This window comes from Parasteatoda tepidariorum, chromosome 2, assembly GCF_982258835.1.
Source record: "Parasteatoda tepidariorum strain Cologne lab strain chromosome 2, Ptep-v5.0, whole genome shotgun sequence".
NCBI lineage: Eukaryota > Metazoa > Arthropoda > Arachnida > Araneae > Theridiidae > Parasteatoda > Parasteatoda tepidariorum.
The window spans coordinates 53,601,800-53,628,497 of NC_141756.1; the positions used below are offsets into that span (position 1 = coordinate 53,601,800).

The 26,698-nt window shown below is 26.3% G+C and overlaps 2 protein-coding genes across 4 annotated transcripts; one reads left to right on the forward strand and one right to left on the reverse strand.

Moving 5' to 3' along the window:
- Window positions 1-370: 370 nt before the first annotated feature.
- LOC107446895 (transcription termination factor 4, mitochondrial) lies at window positions 371-1,594 on the forward strand. The gene has a single exon (XM_016061676.5). It carries the CDS (start codon window positions 759-761, stop codon window positions 1,506-1,508), a length of 750 nt encoding a protein of 249 aa, XP_015917162.3. The 5' UTR covers window positions 371-758; the 3' UTR covers window positions 1,509-1,594.
- A 5,183-nt stretch (window positions 1,595-6,777) lies between these two features.
- On the reverse strand, window positions 6,778-21,359 carry Unc50 (Unc50 RNA binding protein). Of its 3 annotated transcripts, none has more exons than XM_087157359.1 (8): window positions 21,154-21,359; window positions 19,325-19,531; window positions 17,477-17,502; window positions 16,966-17,031; window positions 15,856-15,976; window positions 9,324-9,463; window positions 7,231-7,323; window positions 6,778-7,144 (listed from the first exon to the last, which is right to left on the reverse strand). In XM_087157359.1, the coding sequence occupies exons 2-8, from the start codon at window positions 19,528-19,530 to the stop codon at window positions 7,008-7,010; spliced, it is 789 nt and encodes a 262-aa protein (XP_087013485.1). In that variant the 5' UTR covers window position 19,531; window positions 21,154-21,359; the 3' UTR covers window positions 6,778-7,007. The 3 variants fall into 3 exon arrangements, with proteins under 3 accessions (XP_087013485.1, XP_087013486.1, XP_087013484.1); XM_087157360.1 differs by having other exon boundaries at window positions 19,804-21,292; XM_087157358.1 differs by lacking the exon at window positions 21,154-21,359 and adding an exon at window positions 19,818-19,983.
- Between the last annotated feature and the right edge of the window lie 5,339 nt (window positions 21,360-26,698).

The window sequence follows — 26,698 nt, forward strand, 5'->3', positions numbered from 1 at the left end:
TTTTTTTAAAAAAAAAGAGCAATTTTACTTTGTGTTCGCTTTCATAAGAAAGAATATCAAACAATTTTCTTTTTAAAATTTAATAAGACACAATAAGGAAGGAACGTTACTATGCTACACTGAAGAAATCTGCAATGCGTGTTGTTCTGCTAGCAGTCCTATAGGTCGTTGCGTTCGCGAAATACATTAAATTTTAAACTAAAGAGTGTGAACCAGTCGTTTTCTTTTCTTTTTTTTTCCTTTGAAAAATGTTCGCAGTGATCGCAGCGATCCTGTGGGCTGTGGGTGAAAAAAAAATTTAACGCGCAGTTATGACATCAAGGGTCATTCTAGTTTTATGTGTTACACGCATTTCCATACACCAACTCTGATTGCTGAAATACATTTTCCCGCATAAAACTCACGAACCAGGATCTCTTTTTCTGCTAATGATTAGGCAATTACATGCAGTGAGAATGCTCCCTAAAGGAAATTGTTTGGAATTATTCTTCTTAGTTTTAACTTTGTCATTTAAAAGCTGAGAAAAAAATTGCCAGCGAGTTTTACAAAAAAATTTTGATGAGACAGAAATAGAACGCCAAATGTGGTGAAGTTGAAAATGAATAGAAATGAAGTGAGCCACTGTTTATTTACATTTTCCACTCAGCAATGCCATTCAGTGATCTGTTCTATAAAAAATACTATTACTTACCATGATGTGAATATCATTTCCTGAAAATTATAGTTCTACTTTATTGCTTTTTGATAAAAGCTCAGAAATGCTTCTCAAACACGCCGTCTTAGCTAGACCAGTATTTTTACCGATGCTTAAAATTATCACCCGAACTAACTTTAACAGAACAAAACACTCCGAAAGTTTTTTAAATGATAAAAAGACCATTAAAATAAACGATATCCTTTCATCTTTTGGCTTTAATTATGGACAAGTGGCATATATATTGAAATCGCCACATTTAATTCTTAGTTACGGTAAAGAAGATCTTATGTCGAACATTCTGAGATGGCAGATGCTTCAAGTAGATAAAAAAAAACTTTGCACTGCTCTTACAAGATGCCCAGAACTTTTAACATTAAATCCTGCTTACATAGACAGCAGAATTAAAGAGCTAATGACAATATTTACACAAAAGGATATTGATAAACTATTAGTAACATGTCCAGAAATATTTTTAGATGACTTTGATGATATAAAAGAAAAAGTTGAATACATTGTATATTTTATGGGTGTTGAGCAAAGTAGCATTGTGAAAACAGAAGCCATGCAATTTGATCTTGATTATATTAAAATCAGGCATGATTTTATGTTGCGTACTGGGTTTTATAGAATGAAAAAGAGAGTTGTTCAAGCCAAGACTGCTCCTTTAAATAAAATATTTAGTCGGAATGTTCAAACTTTTCTAAAACTTTCTGGTTTGTCGAAAGAAGAATTTGATGCATTTAGAAATGCTTATAAATTTGAACAGCAGCAAAAGCAATTGGATGAAGAAGATTCAGATGAAGATGTCTAAGTTTAATGGGATCCTTATATTCATGTGAAGTTCTGTGTTACATTTCATGGACAGTATTGAATGCAATAAATTTATATAGAAAATTATATTTAGTCAGTCGTAAGCTCAAGTAGTTAAGAATGCATTAAGTTTTCAGTTTAAGTTCATTATTCAACCATTTTTGCTTAACAAATTGAATAATATTGTTAATGTTTAAAATATTTTTGCAAAATGCTATTTAAAATGTTTATTATTGAACACAATACAGTTCTTGAATAGCGTCTTTTGAAAATATTTAGTAAAAATGTCTAGTTGATAAACTAATTAAATTTTTTTACTGGATGATTATAATTAATTTTTATTTAATTTTTAAAATGAAATTTTTTTTTATTGTTAAAGGTTTTGTTAAAAATTTTGCGAAGGCAAGTAATTTTAAAAATTAGTACTTTTAGAATATAAATTTTTTTTAAAAAGTAATAGTATACTTTCAACTATAAATAAAAAACTAAACTTTTCAATAAGTGATAATTTAAGCAAAATTAAAAACAGGGATTTTAAATAATTGTGTCTTAGTTTTATAATATATTTTCATATCATTGAAAACAATAAACTATTCGAAATATTTTATTAATTAAAAAAAATATATATATGAGGAACACAGATCACAATTTTTCTTAGAGAACTTCAATCTCATATATGAATACATTAATTCTTATTTTCACAGTTACTCAATAACTTAATAAAAATTAAAATCTCAATAAAATACATAAAAATATTTTTAAAAACTTGTCCTTTCAAATATTTATTTGTGTTCCATTTTATTGAATGTTTTTATTGTCATAAAAGACATTTGCAAACACCTAAATTTTAGAAGTGCTAATAGTTTTATCAAAATTTAGACTTAAAGAAAATCTGTTTTAAAATATTATAAATATTTTTTGAAAAAATTATTTTCTTACTTGTAACATAAAATTTTGTTTTAAGTTGCTCATACAATAACAGCGGGAAAAAAAAAACTCTCACTACAGCAAATTAATTTTTTATTTTACCAATGCATCCAAGTTATCTTCAGATTTTATTTTAACAATTTTAGGCCACACAGGACATTCCCATGATATTAATATTTGAATTTATCCTTCAAAACAATGGTGCGAATATACTAATGGCAGAATGTTCAAATATAAGTAAAATGGGTACTAGAGTGTAGAAAAGGCTTCACAGAAAAAGGCGAATGCTAGCTACTCCATATTTCTCACTCACTCTAGTTGTGAGCAAGGGAGATTATATAAGTTAAGGCTCCACAATATCTTGAATAATGACATGAATGTAGTACAGGGGTCAAAATTGTACGCTGGCCACCTCTACTTTCCAGACAATCTGATACCTATCGCTCTAAAACTAGGTGGATGCCACTGTGGATTGAAACCCATTTCTTCACTATGATAGTTCACTTGAACTTTAATTTCAATAAATGTGCCAAAATTTTTTTTCATAAGATCCTTCTTAATGTATAAGCAATTTTATTCACATCATACCGATGTATCACTCTGTAAAGCTTAGCAAACCAGCAGTTTTGAAATTAACTAACCAAATTACTGATTTTTTTATGACCTAGTGTATGTAAGCATAGACATTTTTTATTTTAATCTAAAAATTTTATATTGAGCATTACTTATCTTTATCTGAACACTTATCATTTAACTTAATACATTTGTTCTCTAATCTCCTAGTTCACATAAAATCAAATTTAGTGGATTCAAAAAATTTTTTTATTAAAATAATTAAAAAGAAACTTTTTTTTTTTTTTTTTTTGTTCTAACAAATATTTATTGCTAAGTTACTAAGTGAGAACTGCTAGTCTTATTTGTATAAAATAGAAAATTTTTGTAAAATTTTTTTTTTTCTTCTTCTTAAAACAGTGAATTTTTTGTTATCTTATTAAAGCTGATTTTGTTAAATTTAAAAAAATATATATCTCACATCTTATCTCAAATAAATGTTGTAAGTAAACTGTTTCAGAGATTAATCAAATCTTTAAACTTTTATAATATAAAAAAGATTATTTTTGCTGATTTATTTCCAAACATTTAATCTAATATGCCAAACTGCTCCACTTTGTGGGCACTTTTTTCCCCAGGAATAACAAAATTTATGTTTAAATGTATAGTTCTTGGTTTAGTAAATTTGATTTAAAGTAATGTTGCCTATAGCTGCATATAAATTGTTTGAAAGTTTATACAAAATACCATTTTGTTCGAGCTATATAGTGATAACCATTTAAGGGGATTTCAAAAATAGCTAATCCATTTCAAGTTTTAGTTTTCAATTGTTAACCAGTTTTATAAAATATTTTGTAGAAAGTGCAGCAGTTGGCAGCCCTGATTTAATTACTAACATTTAATTAATTTAGCATTACTCATATTATTAGTAACGTTTTGGTGACAACTCCTATGTTTATTTAACAAAAATAAAATTTTTACATGATGCACATGCTTTTTAAACTTATTCTTCACTTATACTTATGTAATTTTATTTAAAAGCCCTTTTAATAACTTTATTATTTTAAAATTTATTTAATAATGACTGATATTTTTTGAAAAAAATATTTGAATTGGTACATAAATTTTCATTGCTTAATTTAATTTGCTAAAAGTATCCTAAATAATATAATTAATTACATTGTAATCAATATTGCAACAGTGTTTTCTTAAAGCGACTTCTGAAAGGTGACCCTCCCTGCTTGCCCTTTGATCCCAATAAATGCACAATCTTTGCCCTTTTTATAAAAGTACGCCGCCATCCCTTAAAAACTATGCCTTTTTATTCAGATTCACTTTTAAAAAAATTTATTCATTGTTTTTAAATAATAATTACACACTGGAAAAATTATCCTTGTTTATAGGTTTAATTCTGATTACTATTACAAACATTTAATTTGTTAGGAATATTTTTAACTGGTTAAATTTATATAAGTATCTATTTTCGGCAGGGGGGGGGGGAAGTTATTAATAAATTTTTTAAGTAATTTTAAAACTAATTTTTTAAATAAATACCTCTTTTAAAAATTTAAAAAACAGAATTTTTAAATGTATACTTTCTAATAATTTTTAGTTTAAATTATAGAAAAAAGCTTTCAAATTGTTTATCAATTAAACATTTTTTGCTAGTTTAGGGTTTTTGGAGGGAGAAAAAAAAAGAGATTGCCTTTTAGCATGCCTTTAATTATTTTTATAAACTACAAATTTTTCTCTTATTTTGATAATGAAAGAAAATTATGATTTGAAATATATTCATAAAATAGTATGAGAAAATAATTAAAAAATTGTTGAGCATAAAATTCATTCATTAAATAATATTGCACATTTTGTTAAATATTTACGATGTTAAGTAAGTGCCCTTTTAAAACTCAGAAGTACTCTTTTCGGAGAGGAAGCGTCTTGGCCTTTTTCATTCCTAAGGAAAACTCTGATTTTATAATAATCATATTTATATTAGGTTACATTTTTTATCTTTTTTCTTCGATCTCACTTCATAGAATGCGAGATTTCAACGGCAAGAAAACTAATTAAAGAAAGGGTTAGCTTTGTACTGCATATGCATAAAGTTAAACAATGTAAAAAGAACACAAAATTTGCTTCAAAATCAGACATCACTTAGTACTATAGTTTCTATTTTATAATGAACAACCTTCTTTAGTATGGAAACAGAATGAAAACAAAGAGATTATAAAAAAAGGAATGACCAATAAGTTAAAAGGAACAAGTTAATCAAACAAAAGAAAGGAGACGAAAAAGGGTGTGTTTAGAGAACACCAGATATCCTCCTAACAACTCCTGTTAGTAGACATTATATTGTTAACTTAAAAATTTCACCAACCTTAAATATCCTAATGCTGAGGACAATAAAGCTGAGGTATGGTCTTATAATGGATAAACTGAATGTAACCTTGAATTATAGCTCATAAACTTTCAAACATGCATTCAATGTCAATATTTTCTATATTATAAAGAATATTCCATCACCAGATATAGCTTAACTTTTAATCACAGGTTTGTATTTTTGCTAATATCCAACACTGTGTATCATAATCTGATCTAGATTTGTGGGAATCATTTAATAGTTTGAAAAATTCTAACAATTGCATGGTTGGCAAATCATTTTATTGTTTAAAAAAAATCAGTGTTTTAAATCATCAATTTTTCAAATTATTGTTTTAGGTTGGAAATATTTTTTGTACAATAATAAGTATATTAAGGTCTGATTACATTGATAATTGAAGGTTTTATCCAGTAAAATGATGATAGGGAGATATATCCTAATTATTATTGAGTGGATGTTTATATAATATAGACTGATATGTAATAATAAATTATTAAACAAGAATGGAAGTGACATAAAAGTTTTAAAATATAGTTTTCCATTAATTGTAAGTAAAATAATCTGTTTAATAAATACATTTTAATTATATCCATTTGGTTTTATGTAGTTTGGGTATATAAATAATTGAGAAATGTTTGAAGAAAATAGTTTAGAAATTGATCAATTTTTTTTATTGTTTTCTGGTCTAAATTTTTTTTTTCATTTGATATCTAACTCACTAAGTGGGTTTTCACAATTTCATGAGGGCTTTGAATGAAAATAACAATGATTTTATTTTTTTGTCAATTAATTTGTAGGAATAAAAAAAGATGGAGTTGCAATAATTTTTTTTTTTTTTTTTAAATTTAAAATGAAAATAATAATAGCTTTTTTTAAGAGTAAGCAATTTAATGAGTTTTTCCCTACTCAAATCATTTTTATTTCTCATGGAGTAGGACTAAAAAACAGTTGTAGCTCTTAAATACAAATGCATAAAATTCTCCTTAAAATGCTTTCTTCTTTAATGCAACACTTATTTTTAAAGAATAAGACAATGGATGGATGGATTCAAAATATTTATCATAATAGTATAAGTATCACATTTCAATTGGAAAAAAATCCAGTTCATAAATTTAAACATGTGAATAACACTGGTCAGTGGTGCACATAATTTTCTTAAACCAAACTCAACTTTGAGTTTTCTATCTCATTGCATACAAAAGGAAGTTTAAAATTCTTTTAACCCTTATAAAGTAATAAAGAAATATTAAAACTTTAAAAAAAAACTATAAATAAATATGTGTTAAAAATATTTTTCATATTAACTTTTACAAATCATCTTTTTAGGAATAATTAAAAATTCCCTTAACTATTTCAAAATAACTGCACTTTAACAATTACCTAGCATTGGATAAATGATAAAATGAACAACTAAAAATATAAATAATCCTTTATTAACAATTATTTAACGTACAACAAAAGTCACACATAATATTTCGTAATGTGTAATTTCCACTAAGATGCATAAATATTAAATATTTTATTGCAGTTGTGACAGTGAATGCATATATATATATATAAACACACACTTATATATTTTATCAAAAACAGAAAAATGATAGTATTTACACATTTTTACATAATTCTAGTTGTTCTTCAAACTCATAGTACACGATACTCATAAAAATTCATAACATGTAAACAAATATTATAATTTATGATTAGGAAAAGTATGTACAGCATAAATAATACTAGTAGGGGATACAGAAGAACTTGTGTATTTTCTAATATAGGCAAAGCTGAAAGAATAGAAAAAAAAAAGTTAAAGTATATCACTGATATGGTTAAAAGTAGATTTTTTTTTTTAATTGTTTAAGATTATTACCACTGTATCCAAGAAATGTGATGTATATATAATATCCAATAGCTATTAACCACAGAGTGTTTCCAACAAATACCCAGCCTCGACTGATTAAAACTGAAAGAGATAATATATGTTGTTTAATGATTAAGTTAATTTAATAGTAATTTAAAAAAACTCTACAATCTATATAATATAAATTACTTGATTATCACAAATAAATACTTTTAAGCTATTTTGAAATCCACATTTAAGGTAAATGACCACATAAAGGCAAAAAAGTAAAAGTAATAGATTTTAGAGCATTAAAAGTAAACTATAAAAAAAAAGTGTTTCAATTCTTATTTATTTCAAACTATATATATATATATATATATATATATATATATATATAAACGAAAAAGTGTAGAGAAACCTCTTCCTTGAAGTGAATAAAAGAAATCTCTCCATCTGTGGGTAAAAAGCTGACCTCTCTAAGTCAAACTTTCTGTTTTTATCTAATCATAATGTTGGTGAAACATCTATCCATAATTTTGTGAAACTAAAATTAGCCTTAAATTCGGTCATTTCAGCCGTATTTCTGAGGTCCTTTTTTGTAGTTCTGAAGGAATGACAAAACTCATTTGTCTTTCATAGAACTATTATTTATAAAATGTAAATCAATACAATATGATACGTAACACTATACAAGTATAATATTAAAAAAAAATTTGATATTGCGAAAAATGACTGTCAATTACTACTTACTACAGTTAATTTAATTAAAATATTATTCTTCACAAGTTTTATTATTGTGTGTCATTTATTTCATTTAAATTTTCTAATTTCGATAACTTATTGACTAAAGATTTCAATTTTTTAAAGAGGAATTCGTTTTAAAGATCTTAGTAATTGATTCTTCAGATTTCACTCTAAGAAACAAAGGAGTTTAATTTAGCAACGAGTAAATCATGTTAACAATCTTATCATCAACCTCCAAGGATTGCTCTGCAATCTTTAGGGAATAGGAAGCAACGGGTGGAGCCCACTAGTAAAATTTATTTATAATTAGGGAAAAAAAGAATTAATCAAAAATATTGGCAAAACAAATTTTCATTCAATTTAGATATCTTAAAAATAACATTAGCATTACTAAATTGGAAATTTAAACATTATATATAATACATACTTTTAATGTTTTTTTTTAATATTTTACAAAATAAATATTTACATGAATTCCACATTACATCTAAAAAACAAAATTTCATTATCAACACTTTAACTTAACAATAATTTTATGCAAAATAATTCTTTGCTTGTTGGCTATGGATATATTTTTCACTTAGAATAAATAAAATTATTACATGCTAGAAACATATTTAAATTTTTATTTATTTATTTTGTTCTACATTTTGTAAGGAGAAAAACTTAAAAAAAATTTTTCTCCTGCAATGTGAATAGTTTCATCTAGATATACTGAAGGAGAAAAACAATGTTACAATCTTTACAACAAAAACTCAAAAAATTACTTAAGGTTTTACACAGCCAACTTAACTAGACATGATATGTAACTATTCATATAAAAAAAAAAAATCGAACTCTACTCTTTATATTCACTTACACTGAATAACTTAATTTTCTAGATTATTTTTAAAAAATAAATTGTTTTATTTCTACAACATACCGTAAAATTAAAATTATAATAATAATATTTAAAATACTTAACTGAATTAAAAAAAAATTTTGTAATAAAAAAAATAACTTTTTATGATCAATCAAAAATACTAAACTATGCATATTTATAAAAAACAACTTGGTTAAATTATTAACTTTTAAAAAGAATTTTTGAACAATAATTTAAAATAAAATATAAATTTTTTAAAAATAAATTATAGTTAAATGCAACATGGTTTATATGCAACATAGTATTTAAAAATCTAACTTGTTTCCAAAACTCTACCAAATCTACACAAAAAAAAAAAGTATTCCTAAAATATATTTTAGAAAGTGTTTTTTTTTTTTTTTTTTTTTTCAACCAATTTTTATAATTTTTTTTTCCTTATTCAATTAATTATCCCAGAATTTTTTAACGTAAACTTTGCAACAATTGAGATACACTGTGTCAATCTGATACTTACGATGATAAAAAAATAATTGGAAAATGTGCAAAATTATTAGAAGAGGAAAAAAAGCATTAAGATGAACATCAAATGCATAGGCCCATTCAACATCCTGATCCTTGCACACAGGCTTACGCAAATATCTATTAGATATGAACCTAAAAAATAAATAAATATTATAGTATTATACTAAGTTAGTAAATATTATACTAAGATAGTATTATGTAACATATAATTAATTTAATAATATCATTACAAGACTACTGGGAATTTTAATCCCTATATTAAACTTAACATTCATCTAATTGTTTTTGTTTACTCCATAACAGAGGAATCTCTTTAAACTCACTATTTCTCCAAAATAAATAAGTGGATAGCTAAGTTGGGTATATATATATATATACAGGGGTCTGTTTAGAAGAAATTTGGGTCCGTTAACGGACCCTTCACAAAATATCTTTTCATAAAAACGGACCCTTCACAAAATATTTTAACTTAAAAACGGACCCTTCACAAAATATTTTAACTTAAAAACGGACCCTTCACAAATTTGTTTATCTTCATTATTATTTTGTTAATCGAATAAACCCTTTCCAGGGCAGAAAACAAGAAAGAGGGATGTAAACGAATTAAGTTTTGTCTTCGACAGACGATTCTTCCATTATGCGTCCGAAATTTATATTCTGCGTTCAGCAATATAGGCTAAATACCAAATATTTGTATGGTGCATCTCTAATTTAGAAGGAGCAATTGTTGTTTATTTTTTAAAATTAAATTTTTTTAATTACAATTTTACAGTGTTGAGCATAATCTTGTATGTCTATACAATTTAAAAACTCCTTGAAAAAATTTTTTTTTTGCAATAACGGATCCTATTTGCACAAATTCATAAAAGCGGACCCTGGTTGAAAGAATATGAGTAATTTTTTCACAATTTCACGAAAAACAGACCTTTCACAAAATGTCTGGACAGACCCCTGATATATATATACATGTATATATATATATATATATAGCTCAATGAAGACAAAAAGGATAGATTAAAAATATGAAAATAAAAATATTGAAAAAATTTAATAGATGTTTTAATTTATTTTTTATTTTATTTATTTATTGAAATAATGCCAAAAAAATTTTTTTCTAATTTTTTTTTCAACCTGATGGGTCTTGAGTTACCACCATTTTAAACAATTTGTAACCTTTTTAATTTTCTTGGTTACAATGCCATCTTGGGAGCAAAATGCATAAACCTGTAACTTAAATATAGTTACATTTTTTCTGGTGAATAATGCGAATCTGAAAAATATAATACGGGTTCATATTTAAGTGACCCCACCTTTGCGTGGGGGGACGGGGTGAATGATAGAATTTGATAACATTGGATAGCTTTTAAAAATTATTGAATGTATCTAGTTTAATTTTTTGATCTGATGTATATTTCTCAAGATATTTCACACTTTTAAAACTTTTTTTTACATCCTGTATATTAGAATAAAACTAGCGAAGCATTAAAAATCTAAATCAATGTAACATTGTCATTAATAAAAAAAAAAAAACCTTAGAAAAGATAAAAGGACTGAAGAAAGTGGTTGGATTAGAAATGAACTCTATATGGAATTTTCTTCATGCTGATATTTCTGATATCTGCACAGACAGGAATGCCTGTAGTTTGTAATAATTCAGCCAGGGTGTTTCAAAGAAATTCACCATGATAATCTAGATGATCTCAGAGCAACACCAGCTCCTCATACAACAGCCAACAGCTGATTTAATAAATATTTTTACAAATACATTTGACATTAAAAAATTTTCTTCATCAGACAATTACTGATTATTTAACAATGAAGTGTTTGATGGTAGTTAAATCATTCCATTGTATAATTATAAGTAACAGAATTTTGAAAGATCAGAGGGGAAAAAAGTAGCAAAACGTCTTTAAAAACATAACCTCAATTTTTTTTTAATACATTTATTTTATAATAATTTTTAAAAATTTTCCTAATTCCACATCAAATATCAATATAAAAAAACATTAGGAGAAAAAGACTACTGAAGAAAAATTACTCTCACCCTAATCAAATTGACAATAAAGATATAACTTTCATCGAAGATACAATATTAACTTATTTAAATTTATACATGTACTAAATTGTCCAAAAATAGAGATATAAGCCTCGGCAACTCTTTCTTAGCACATTTTGTTACTTAGACATTTTCTTTTGTGGATAACAAGTTTAGCTCAACACAAATCATTAATTAAAGTTTTAAGCTACATAATTGCATCAATAACAGGGTGGCCACCCACCTGGAAAACCTGGAATTATCAGGGAATTTTTTTTATACTGGAAAAAACCTGGAAAAATCAGGGAAATATGGATAAAAACCTGGAAAACCTGGAAATTTTAAAGAAAAGCTGGAAATTTTTCCTTATATAATTTTTTAATTTCACTAATTTAAATTATTTGCTAATTTTCTTAATTTAAATTGTTTCATCCATTATACCCACATTTTTTAGACGGAAATCTATCTCCAAACAGTTAAAATATCATCAACTTACTTTGCTTTCATCAAAATTTGCTCCATTATAACCCTGTTAAACTAGAATACATATAACATAAAATTCTCCCATGGTTGCTAAGCAAATGTCTTTGATCTCTATGCAGACTGTGCAATTTAGGAGAGGATGTGGAAGATGGGGTTAGGATTCGGTTTTTAAATTCTGTCCGTGTTCACACAATGATTCAAGTTTGTTCGCAATTGAGAGTGGTAATTTTTTTCTATTTTGACAAAATGAGTCAAAATGTTTTTGTATTTTTAACTTTATTGAATTCTCTAAAAATTAGTTGGTTATAATTTAATAATAATAGATTTTATATTGCACTCTTTTTCTGAAAGCTTTTGAACTCTCATTCAAAGAAATCTGTAAATTATTTTTTCTCAGCAAACCAACCAATCGCGAATTTCCCCCCATCACTAACAGCAATGTTTGTCGACAAATTGTTACAATTCTTGCATTAATGCTAATTTTTTCTATTTCATTTTAACCTTTTATAGTATATTTTTATTTTGAAAAAAGTTTTTTTTAGAACTAACTATATATTAATATCAAATTTTACGGTTTTGTTGGTAAATATTAGTTATTTGATTCAAAATTCGAATTGTATAGTTATCACAATATCGAAAGTTCGTAAATGTTGCTTGCATTCCAGAGATGATATTTCAAAACTATTCCTCTTTTTACCTAAAAAAGCTGACAATGACTAAGGAATATATAGGAAACATATTAAATGATGTATATACATAAAATATAATTTTTTTTATTCATATGTGTTTAGTCAGGAGAAAGAAAACGAAACTTGGTGTTTTAGTTCTGCACTGTACAAGATTCCAGTTGTTCAAACAAAAACAATTAACTATGCTAAACTAAAAAACTGTGTGTTTATACTGGAATTCTTTAAATGTTTTAATTTCAAATAAGAAAAAAAATCAAAAAAGTATGAATTTTAAGGAATTTTATCTATTTTGTTCCTTCTATAGAGTATAGAACTAAAAATTAGACAATTTTACATTTCTGACATTTATTTTTTTATACTGAATCTCTTAAAATAAAAATGCTATTTCAAAATACCATTATTTAAAAATTTGACTTGAGGTATTGGTTTAAGGAAAATATGATCAGTGAATTTTATAAAAAGCACTGGTAAGATGAAATACAGTAGAATGCAGTATACAGTACAGCTTTATATTGAAATGTAATTACAGTGAAGTGAGTCACAAAAGTGTTGATACACTTATGACTTTCAATGAAATAAGACTTTCCATTAATTAAAATGAATGTTTTAGAATGTATATTTAATGATAAAAAATGTGTTCTAATCTTAACAAAACTGAAATATTTTAAATGACAATATGAAATATTTTAAAAACAAAGGAAAAGTTTATTTTTAAGGAATCAATCATCAAAATGTGACAAAAACTTTATCCCACAAAAGTCATCATACACTTTTAAAGAAAAAACTCAGTCTATTAGTAAATCTAATTTTTCGTTAAATTAACATTTAGTGGAGTTTCCTTTAGCTACTACAATAGCTTTTAAAGGTTGAAAATACGTGTAACTAGTTTTTTTTTTTTTCAGGTGAAATTCGTGCAGAATATTTTTTAAAAATTTTTACAGAAACTTTTACAACACTCAATTGCAAATTTATGAATTTTTCCACAAAATTTATAATTTTAATCTCTGATATGAAGTCCTTCTTTTAAGCATTTTATCACATATTGCACAGTTCAATTGAATACAGTAAACTACTTTAACATATTCATTACTGATTTGCCTCTTATGAAGACAAATAATCAAATTTGGTCTATTTTATTACGACCACAAGTCATTTTTAAATGATAAAATAAAATATTACGGAGTTAGCAAGCAAAAATTAAAATATAATTTTGCTATAGGTTTGATACTAAATTGCTAATAAAGAAATAAAAAATTAAATGAAAAATAATTAAATAAAAAAAGCAATTGACGCTAATTTTAATTCTGAGATCCAAAACATTTAAATGTACGATGACTTTCGTGGGGTAATATTTTTGTTACTATTTGATTAAAAAATTAACTTTTGCTTTGTTTTTAAAATATTCCGTGCAGTTTTGCTAAGAATAGATTATACATCTTATTATCAAATACCCATTGTGAAATATTCATTTTAATTATTGAATTTTTATTTCCTATTTCAATATAAGTTATAAGGAAATGAGCACTTTTGGGAGCCACTGTAATTATTAAAAATTATTGATATATAATCACCTGAAACGGTTTTCTTTTCCTTAATGAAAATATATTAAACAATACTTATCCAAGGTTTTATTGGTCATTCTGATTTTGTCATTTTGTAGGTACACTTTGAGCAAATACTACTTAAAGTAACACATTAAATTCAATAAAAACATTTAAAATTGTTCAATAAAAACAATATATTCTGCAAGCTAAACATATTTTCTTCACGTCTTAATTTTTTAAAAATTAATGTTGTGCCAGAACATCAAAAAATAATAAAAAAATATCTTGTAAAAAAAATTTTTTTTTTCAAGATATGTTTAAAAAAATGACATTTTGAATAAGATATTTTATAATACAGACACTTTTCTTGTACACATCCTACACTTCATAAGAAAAAAAGAAAAAAACGCAAACCTGGAAATTTTAAGATTTTTACCTGGAAAACCTGGAAAAATCAGGGAAATTTGAAATCTATTTTGAGTGGCCACCCTGAATAAAGTCTAAAATAATAAATTTTGATTCAAATGTTTATTTACATTGTAATGTTAAGGCTTGAAGAGTTCTCTTAAGCTATTATAATAATTAGTGTTAAACATTAATTGCTAAGAAACTGAAGTGGGAAAAGAAAAAAACATTTCTTTTCTAAATAAATATACTTTTTCTTCAATACGTATTGAAACCCTTTAAATATCTAACAACCATACTCAGAAAATTTTGGTCTCAATAATTTAGCCTAAAAAAGTGAAAAAAAATTGTACTTTTTTAATGTTTCTTTTTTCTCTTAGATAAACAAGAAAATTAATAAAAAATATAGATAAATAAAATTTTATAAATTTGTTTATTATAATGAAAAATAAAGTTTAATAGCTATTAATTTTTATGATTTAAATAATGAGAGAAACTTTTTTTTTTGAATTTTAAAAAATAAACAATTTACAAAATGTAAAATTATGCATTCTATGAATATAGTAAAAAAAATATATTGAATAGTTTCCAAGGAATATCAATTAAAAAGCCTTATCCCTTTTGATAAAAAGTATAAGTAATGAAAAAGTATAATCCAATAAATTAAATATACTTTATTACTAAGTGTAATTTTGTCACCTTCTTTATATTTATTGGGAGTTTTATGAGTAGTAATGCACACAGGTAATAAAATGCCTGGAAACATTTTGATTACATTATACTTCAGAAAACTAGACAGGGTTGCCACTTAAATCTGGAGGGAAAAAAATACCAAGTGTTTTTCCTGTAATGTTGATAGGATCTACACAATGACTTATCTTACTTGTGAGCTATATTAGGATAACTATACTAGTTTTGATTACTAGAAAAACAGTTCAACAAACTTAAAATAAATAAAAAACTAAATAAAGCACATTATAGCTGAACTACCTTTAAATATCCTACTGATAGCGCTTTGAAAGAAAAAAAAATTCTTGCATTTCCCCATTTTATAAGGGAAAATTGATATTCCCTGCATTTTCCCCAGTTTTTTTTAGATGATTTTTAAATTCCATGTATTTTCCAGGTTTGCCCTGCGGCAAGGCAACTCTGCTAGATGATAAGCAATATAATAAACATTTATAAAAATTTTATTAATTCTACTTTTAGAATGCCACAAAGTCAAGTTTAAAAACAAGATTTTCTGCTTGAAACTGAATATTAAACAAGAAACTTGATATAATTATTTAACTAATTAACACTAACTTAAAACAAGACTAGTAATTAAAGTTCAAAAATGAAATATTAGAAAAAATTTTAACTACTCACCAGAGTATAGTACATATAATTATTCCTACAGCAATGCAATCTATGAAAATTACCCATGAGAGGAATTTCAAGAATCTTAAAAAATTAAGCTGCAATACAATAGCAAAACCAATGGAAGACACTAGAAAAAAATTAATTGATACATTTTAGATGAACATATTTATCAATTGATAAATATATTTTATAAAACCATTATAAAATACATTTTTGAAATAATATTTTAAATTAGATTAATTTTTATTCACTGTTGACAAAGAAATCAATCAGCAGATCAAAAGTCATTGAGGTATTCTGTGTTTAATTTTACACACTGTGAGGAATATATAAAAACATCTTTTTTTAATTGCAAGTTCAATAATAAAGCAGTATGACAATAGTTTGTAATCAGTATATTGCAAAAACCCAGTTGTTGTGAATACTGGCCATTTATACATGAATACTGGCCATACATAACTGCATGAGAAAAATGAAACAAAACATTGCAACAAGCTTGAGAATGACCATTGAGCTTGAGACCAATATATTATCAATTTATAGCCTTCATCAGCAAGGAAAAAAAATTCATAACTTCGGTAGAATTCAAGTAATTGACTTTAAATTTTAACTGCAAATTTAAAATTATATTTTTTAACATAATGATAGTTTCAATTTTTGCATAACTTTTTTATTATAAAGAATACTGAGGAATTCTTTGAGAAAAATTCCCCAAAAAACTTTCTGAAAAACTCTTAAAAACAACTTAGTTTTTATTCTAATAGTGACCTAACTCCTAAATGCAAAAGTTTCTTAACAGTACTCTCTCCACTTTTTTCAAAATATCATTTATAGTTTTGAGAAATAAATAATTGTTGCATAAATGACATATTTCCTTTTACTGAACAACAATTATCACTTATTATGCAACAAAACACAAATAAGGTATATAATAATTATCACATTTTACACTTTAAAGAAAACGACAGCCTTTTCATAGTTTCCTAATAACATTTACAATGTGATTAATATTTTTTAAATTAATATCCATATTTGTTTGCTTTTTGTATATTGGTATACATAATTTTAAAAAATCAGAAGAAATCTTAAAGTATAAAAATTAAAGCTGATTCATACCTATCAGCCAAAAACTTAGTAATACTAAGAAAGCAGGATCATCTCTTGCAAACTGATTTTTCGTTTCTGAAAGAAGAAATATTTATTGATATATTTGAATAACATCACACATAAAAATCAACTTTATGAAAATTTGTAAACCAAAACAAACACATTAACACCTTGAGATAATTAACCAAATAAAATATCAGACTTATGGTCAATTGTGTCGATTAAAAGTTTATTTTAAATATCAAGTCTTAAAATGCCTCACTTAAGATAGTAATAAAATTCGAAATTGCATTTCTTCATTAAAATTAAAAATGGGGTCTTACTACTAAGACTGGATCAATCTTATGAGAAAAGCTTTACTTAATAAGTAACTAGCCTATTAATAAAAAGAATAATCCGATAAATACTTTGATTGACAATGAATAAGAAAGCATATCACTAAATTATAAAATACAAAAATAATAAATTGACAGTCTGCAAAATTAAACAAAATATTTATCAAAAGATAGAAAATACTTACGTTTTCTATATTGAAAATTTCTGTACCTAAAAGGGAAAGAACAAAAATATAAAAACATAAACATCAAATATTTAATACATAAAAATATGCAAGACAAGAATAAATTGAAAATTAAAAAAAAAAAATAATAATAATAAGCATTCTTTAAAAAGGAAAAAAAATTGAACGTTAAATTTGGTACAAAAAACAAATATTTTTGACTAAAAGCCATACTTAATCTTATATATTCCTATAATATAATACTCAACTCAAAAATAAAATAAAACTGATCACACTGTCACATAAATGGCTTCTGGTAAAAATATAAAATCTCAGTTAAAGCTCTTTATCATATCTGCTTGCATACAGTTACAGAAATAAAATTGTTAACTTTATTTGAATATTCATTAACGTTTCTTAAGACATCAAGTACAGAATAAAACAACTATGTACTTAGAAGAGAATAAGCTTTTTTTGATCTGGCATATAAAAACGGCAATGGAAGAAAAATGTTAGAAGAATAAGTTAGAGAAAAATTCATCCAAGGAAGAACTAAAAAACAAAGGCACAACAAAATGGAAAAGGGTGAGATGAGAGCCAAGGGAAGGGGGAAATGAGACAAAAGCATATGTTAGAAACAAAATTAATAAAACAAGTTTTTCCAGGTTATAGATGAAAATTGAGAATAAATTTTTCATTAACAATATTGCCCATCTTTATTCCAAAAAATCATTTTCAAGATGGCAATTAGAGTTAAAAAATAATCTCCAAATTGTCAACTTCAAAACTATGCTTTAAGTCCCAAGAATATGTAGCAATCAAATATTCAAAGAACCTTTTTCCTTTATTTTTGTTTATTTTTTTATCTATTTTTATTATTTATTTTTTGGACTCTCTTAGTCTGCGAAATATACAATATCTCATAGTTATTGCAAGAAATATTGAATTTCCAAATGGTCTGATATAGGGAGACTTTATAGAAAGAAAATGAATTTATTCATGGTTGAAAAATCACTTGTGCTTATTTTCTAATCATGGTTAGAGAAACATATAATGTACTGTATCGTTGATTTTGGTTAATTTTAATCAATGCAAAATACTAATGCAATTTTACATATCCTTTTCGTAATTCATTGATTATATTGTAATTAGAAAAAAACATTGTTTGAATTCTCTGCATTAACAAGCATTTTAATTAAATAATTTCATAATTAACTGGATTTAAATTTAATACAAAGTTTCGAAAATCGAAACTGGTTAAGTCCTAACTTTCAGAATCCCTAAGGTTCAGAAAGTTAGAGCTTTTAACCACAAGGTTCTACAGAACACCATAATGAAACTGCTGATCTATATAATCCATCCAACATTTTCATTTTAATGGAGTTAGTACCTTAACACTGAAATATGCATGTAAATGCTGAAAATAATAAGTGATAAAAGATTTCCAGCTACTAGACCATCAGATTGTAAAATTTGTCACAATATTGCGAAGCGGTCTAATCAAGCCATAATTTAGTTAAATTAAAGCAATTAAAAATCCAAAAAAATTACATATTATTACTGTCCTATTACTGTTACATATAAATTTTTTAAAAATTGATGTTGCGAAATAATAATATCTAATTAAAATACTTTCAAAGATTACATCCCTTTGAAAAACTCCTAAGTGAGCTTAAATGTTTGAAGTATTCATATATAAATCAACATTAACTGGTAGATTGATTCTTAAATTTCTTGATTTATAATCTTAAAAAAGTTGTTATTTTAAAAAGCCCACACACTCTTTCTTACGTTATTTTGTTTTACATATTTACATCATATGTTACATTTAGCTACATTTTTAATAAGAATATGAGAAAGTTTTCTTACACTTTCTGAGGAGAAACGAACAAACTTAACATTTGCCACAAAGCAAATTCGAAGTCCATGTGTTTGAAATAAATTAAACGTCGTAAAAATTTCGATCTCTTAGCTAGTGCTGTCTTTCCTCCCCGATAAGCTGGAATAGGAGAAGGCAAAGGAGAACTGCTACCACTTGTATTGAAAGAATAGGATCTTTCCGAATGATTCGACATCCTAGAAAAATAAAATCCAATTATAACTTTGAAAAACTCACCGAATTCTTAAATCTTAAAACAGTTTTTTGGTACAAAATATTTTGTAAGCAATTATACCAATAGTTTTGTCTCGATAATTCAAAGTAAATGGAAATGAGCCTACTTCAAAAGGGAAATAAATAATTTTAACAATAAAAAACTTCAAATTTTAATGCATTTAATTGAAAAAAGTATCATGATTAGGCATTCAATGCACAAACTTCTTCACAAGAATATTTTTAAATCACCTACAATGGTTTCCTTACTTTATGAAGACTTGGATGAAGGTCACTAAGACTTGGAAAAAAAGACAGCCGTAATCTGTGACAATAATTTTTTTAAGCATTGTATAAGTCCTTTGATTGCTCGGTGGCTGAGTGGTAGCGCTTCGTGTTGCCGTGGCACAGGTCCTTGGTTCGATCCTAGGGGCTGGGCAATGTTGACTAGTCTTTCATCCCTTCAGAGGGTTGATAAAATGAGAACCGAGCAAGTTTGGGAACTAAACACTGGATGTACTCGCCTAGCATCAGAAAGGGTCTGAAATCCCGGACAAGGCATGGATGTCCTTTCATTCTCTGTGAAATCTGGTACTATCTGTCCTCACTGTGGGAGCAATGTTGGCTCACTTAATATGGTGCCCCTGACAGAGAACGAAGCCTTGACAAAATGTCAACCCAGGTGGCATTGGGAATAAAATAAATAACTTTTAAAAAGCTGTTACGTGAAAGCTTGTTAATGATGAGAGCTAAATTTTACATCACTATATTTGGCTATCAATGGCATTTATACAACATGTAACATGGCGAAGTAAATTTTAAAATAAAACATTTGTTAAGCTTACTGTTTTAAGTAAACTCACTGTTCAAATTTTAAGTCCTTCAGGAAAATTATTTAAATTATTATGCTTAACAATATTTACTTTAAATTTCAAAATGAAACTGCATCAGAAATATTGCCAAGTCATGACAACTCCCAGGCAGCAACAATTGAGATATTAAAAAATCCATCACAGAAGGGGACCACACAAAGAGTATAACTCATTAGCCACCTCCAAACAAACCTCTAGAATTTTTTTTTAAATTGCAAGTTTAAAATATATTTGGCAGCTTAGTGATTGTAAATGATGTGAGAATGTCCCCAAATTATAGAGAAAAAAAATATTTTAAAGTTTGTTTAACAGATACAAATCATGTAGTAAAAAACACAACATTATGTACAATTTCTTAAACAGTTATGATAAAAACAAAAGTTGCATATTCTTGTAATTACACGACTTATGTGAATTAAAATTTATTTAATTGATTATCAACTAAATACAGAGAACTAAAATTGGTAACAATGTTTGCGTTGGTGCGTCAATCATGAATTTGAAAGAGAATTATGATAGAATTTCTAATATCCATCTGGAAATAATACATTAGTCAGATAGACTGTTGCATTTGATAATGAAAAACACGATATACTAATACCGAAAATGAATTGATAAAAATTTAATTCTTGTGAACAAGAAACGTTTTGTGAACATTGTAACGTGATGCAAACATTTCGCTATAAAACAGATCAAATTTACGAATCAACGATCAAATTGAATTAAATTCAGACCTGAAAAGAGAGTGTAAAAACAGAGTGTCCCAAGTTTTTAACAGAGATTCGCTAATTTATTGAACAGATTTCTAGGAAAACAACACTCTGTAACCCGCACAAAAGTTTTCGAATCCAAAATTACATTATTTATCATTTAATAAGCAAAAGTTTTCTCAGAATGTCAATAAACATCATCATAGGAAAAGCCATTGCCAACGAATTTTAATGAACTATTTAATCTGGAAGAAATTAATTTTTCAGTAGCGGTTCTCAATTCGCGATCGCAACGAACTATAGGGGGCGTTGTTGTATGAGACGCTTACCTGCGACAAAGAACTTATACGCTTCGCGTAAAGAAGGGAAACTTCCTATACTATCAATGTTAAGTCGTAAGGATCTTTCCCCCAACTTGGGCGCTGAAGGTGTAATGCAGGAAAGCCACCATCAAGAGCGATTGAAGAACGGGCGCAGATCATTTGATTTTCACCCAATGCACTCATATTTTCTCCGTTAATTATTATCGGATTCGATTTTGCTTTTAAATTTTTTTCAGTTCACAAATTTAGCAGGATTATAATTTATTTTAAAGTAGTAAATATTTATTTAACTAAAGTAATTTATATTAAAAAATAAAAATTCATTAAAACTTTAAAAAATTGAGTAAAACTTATTTCCCCTTGAAAAAAAAAAGTTTTTCGCTTTGTTAATTTTTCCTGTGTGTATATGTATAAGAAATGTGCTATATATAAATAAAAATTTTCAATTATATATATACTTAGAGTTTTAAAAAAATAAACAAGACACTTGTTGCAGTATTTTTTTTATCTTTATTAAACTATCTAAAAATATTCTTTTTGGTTATGTATTTTAAGAATATACTTTTCAATAAAATAAAAATTACCCAAATAAAATTGTATACATTTTATACAATAAATAAATATTTGAGCAAGTTTATGAAATAAATTAACATAAAATTAAAAAGATGCAATATTGGTTCATCGGAACTGCACTAGGAACAAGTCTGCATTATTTTTGATACATAATCTTTAATTTTAGAATGTCTTGAACACAATCTACATCTGTTGTGTAGTCAGTCTGTCAGTATCAACATTCAGTAACGATACAATTCTGCTGGCCTCTAATCATTTCTTGCACCTAATATTGAAAAAAAATCACACAGTAAGATTAAAGTGCTAATATGACGTAAGAATGCTGTCTAATTCGAGAACAGAACTTAAAATGTATGGCATTAATAAATTATATGTATTATTTTTCTTAAGTATTAATATTTTATTAAATAGTTTTAAAAAAGTAGGCAGTGTTTAAGGAAAATATTTAGAAAGGAAATTTAATAACAAAACAATTCATTGGGTGATTAAATAACAAAATCAATTAAATTTATGTTTTACTGGCAGTATCATCTTCATAGCTTCATAGCATCTTCATAGCGCTTCGTGTTGCCGTGGCACAGGTCCTTGGTTCGATCCTAGGGGCTGGGCAATGTTGACTAGTCTTTCATCCCTTCAGAGGGTTGATAAAATGAGAACCGAGCAAGTTTGGGAACTAAACACTGGATGTACTCGCCTAGCATCAGAAAGGGTCTGAAATCCCGGACAAGGCATGGATGTCCTTTCATTCTCTGTGAAATCTGGTACTATCTGTCCTCACTGTGGGAGCAATGTTGGCTCACTTAATATGGTGCCCCTGACAGAGAACGAAGCCTTGACAAAATGTCAACCCAGGTGGCATTGGGAATAAAATAAATAACTTTTAAAAAGCTGTTACGTGAAAGCTTGTTAATGATGAGAGCTAAATTTTACATCACTATATTTGGCTATCAATGGCATTTATACAACATGTAACATGGCGAAGTAAATTTTAAAATAAAACATTTGTTAAGCTTACTGTTTTAAGTAAACTCACTGTTCAAATTTTAAGTCCTTCAGGAAAATTATTTAAATTATTATGCTTAACAATATTTACTTTAAATTTCAAAATGAAACTGCATCAGAAATATTGCCAAGTCATGACAACTCCCAGGCAGCAACAATTGAGATATTAAAAAATCCATCACAGAAGGGGACCACACAAAGAGTATAACTCATTAGCCACCTCCAAACAAACCTCTAGAATTTTTTTTTAAATTGCAAGTTTAAAATATATTTGGCAGCTTAGTGATTGTAAATGATGTGAGAATGTCCCCAAATTATAGAGAAAAAAAATATTTTAAAGTTTGTTTAACAGATACAAATCATGTAGTAAAAAACACAACATTATGTACAATTTCTTAAACAGTTATGATAAAAACAAAAGTTGCATATTCTTGTAATTACACGACTTATGTGAATTAAAATTTATTTAATTGATTATCAACTAAATACAGAGAACTAAAATTGGTAACAATGTTTGCGTTGGTGCGTCAATCATGAATTTGAAAGAGAATTATGATAGAATTTCTAATATCCATCTGGAAATAATACATTAGTCAGATAGACTGTTGCATTTGATAATGAAAAACACGATATACTAATACCGAAAATGAATTGATAAAAATTTAATTCTTGTGAACAAGAAACGTTTTGTGAACATTGTAACGTGATGCAAACATTTCGCTATAAAACAGATCAAATTTACGAATCAACGATCAAATTGAATTAAATTCAGACCTGAAAAGAGAGTGTAAAAACAGAGTGTCCCAAGTTTTTAACAGAGATTCGCTAATTTATTGAACAGATTTCTAGGAAAACAACACTCTGTAACCCGCACAAAAGTTTTTGAATCCAAAATTACATTATTTATCATTTAATAAGCAAAAGTTTTCTCAGAATGTCAATAAACATCATCATAGGAAAAGCCATTGCCAACGAATTTTAATGAACTATTTAATCTGGAAGAAATTAATTTTTCAGTAGCGGTTCTCAATTCGCGATCGCAACGAACTATAGGGGGCGTTGTTGTATGAGACGCTTACCTGCGACAAAGAACTTATACGCTTCGCGTAAAGAAGGGAAACTTCCTATACTATCAATGTTAAGTCGTAAGGATCTTTCCCCCAACTTGGGCGCTGAAGGTGTAATGCAGGAAAGCCACCATCAAGAGCGATTGAAGAACGGGCGCAGATCATTTGATTTTCACCCAATGCACTCATATTTTCTCCGTTAATTATTATCGGATTCGATTTTGCTTTTAAATTTTTTTCAGTTCACAAATTTAGCAGGATTATAATTTATTTTAAAGTAGTAAATATTTATTTAACTAAAGTAATTTATATTAAAAAATAAAAATTCATTAAAACTTTAAAAAATTGAGTAAAACTTATTTCCCCTTGAAAAAAAAAAGTTTTTCGCTTTGTTAATTTTTCCTGTGTGTATATGTATAAGAAATGTGCTATATATAAATAAAAATTTTCAATTATATATATACTTAGAGTTTTAAAAAAATAAACAAGACACTTGTTGCAGTATTTTTTTTATCTTTATTAAACTATCTAAAAATATTCTTTTTGGTTATGTATTTTAAGAATATACTTTTCAATAAAATAAAAATTACCCAAATAAAATTGTATACATTTTATACAATAAATAAATATTTGAGCAAGTTTATGAAATAAATTAACATAAAATTAAAAGGATGCAATATTGGTTCATCGGAACTGCACTAGGAACAAGTCTGCATTATTTTTGATACATAATCTTTAATTTTAGAATGTCTTGAACACAATCTACATCTGTTGTGTAGTCAGTCTGTCAGTATCAACATTCAGTAACGATACAATTCTGCTGGCCTCTAATCATTTCTTGCACCTAATATTGAAAAAAAATCACACAGTAAGATTAAAGTGCTAATATGACGTAAGAATGCTGTCTAATTCGAGAACAGAACTTAAAATGTATGGCATTAATAAATTATATGTATTATTTTTCTTAAGTATTAATATTTTATTAAATAGTTTTAAAAAAGTAGGCAGTGTTTAAGGAAAATATTTAGAAAGGAAATTTAATAACAAAACAATTCATTGGGTGATTAAATAACAAAATCAATTAAATTTATGTTTTACTGGCAGTATCATCTTCATAGCATGCAGGGGCCCAGGGCACAAAAATATTTTAGACCTATAATGTGTCATAATTCTTAAAAACAAACTAAAAAACTTCACATACAAAAAATAAATCATTTTTAAGATACAGTGCCTGGCCAAATTATTAGACACACTTTAAGATTCTATGTAGAATTATAATTATCAGGTAATACTATACAGCTTTATTGTTTTTACGTAGCTGAAACCGGTTTCCACTTCTTTACGTTAGTGTATCAGTTGGTTAACAATGAAATGAAATACGTTAAAAATAAATACAAATAGGAGGTGAATGAAAAAGCTCCTGAATAAAAATCCATTTGTATGTTTAATTATAAAAGTATTAACATGTATATTAATACTTTTATAATTAAATACATTATATTAATAAATTAACGCGTATGTTTAATTATAAAAGTATAGTATGTAAACTCGTGCAAATCATGTCATTATTAAAAAACTACAGCGCGTCTATTAATTTGACCTAATTATTATAATATAGTACCTGATACAATAAATAATCTGTATTTTTATTACATTTTGTCGAATTTGTATTACATATCGCCGAATTTAACCAATTGATACACAAACGTAAACAAGTACAAACCGGTTTCAGTAGCGTAAATACAATAAAGCTGTGTAGTATCACCTGAGTAATTAAGATTTTACATATAATCTTATAGTGCGTCTAATAATTTGGCCAGCGACTGTATAATGCAATAATTTTAACTAATTTTGATTACCACAAAAACTCAAATAAAGTACTTTTAAACTATGCATAGTTTAAAAAAAAATTGATACGCTAACCAGTTGTAATCCTCATATAATAAAATAAGAAAAATAGTTTTCGGTTGACTTTTTAAGTTTTCTTGGTGATAAACTACTCCAATTATTGGTGTTTGATAAGCAATCACCATTTGTAGAAAAAAAATTCATACTCTATAAAAAAATTTTTTTAAAATATATAAGGTAATGTTTTTAGTCTTAAATTCTTTTTAATGCTATTTTTCAAAAAAGTACGATTCTCTAGGGCCCCCTGAGAAAATGGGGTCCCCGGGCACTGCCCTGTGTGCCTATAAGTAAAGATGGTACTGTTTACTGGACATTTAGAGCTAACAGATAAATAAAATATATATATCTACTATAAACCACTCTATAAATATTATACGAATAAAAATTAACACTTTTTACACTTAACACTATTTAAATAATTTCATGTACGTAATGAACTTTCAAAAATTTAAAATGTCAGATTTATAGATCGTTTTCACATTTCTTGAAAAACATTTAAATTTTTACTTAGTTATACACATAAATTTCATTTGTAAATATTTAATTCCGACCAAAAAAGATAAACGCACTTATGGAATTATACAGAATTTAAAAACCAAATGAAATTAAATTAAAGTCGGACACTATAAATTAGTCACACATTTAGTTACGATTCTACGTCAGTCTTATCTAATAGGTTCATATAATCAATCATTG

Bases quoted from the DNA above. Each gene is read 5' to 3' on its own strand.
- Unc50 (XM_087157358.1), bottom strand. From the start codon at position 19,897: ATGCTTAAAAAAATTATTGTCACAGATTACGGCTGTCTTTTTTTCCAA. The intron at 19,532-19,817 runs GTAAGGAAACCA...TTATTTTTCTAG, and splicing joins TTCATCCAAGTCTTCATAAA to GATGTCGAATCATTCGGAAA. The intron at 15,977-16,965 runs GTATGAATCAGC...ATTTTTTTCTAG, and splicing joins ACTAAGTTTTTGGCTGATAG to TGTCTTCCATTGGTTTTGCT.
- LOC107446895 (XM_016061676.5), top strand. From the start codon at position 759: ATGCTTCTCAAACACGCCGTCTTAGCTAGACCAGTATTTTTACCGATG.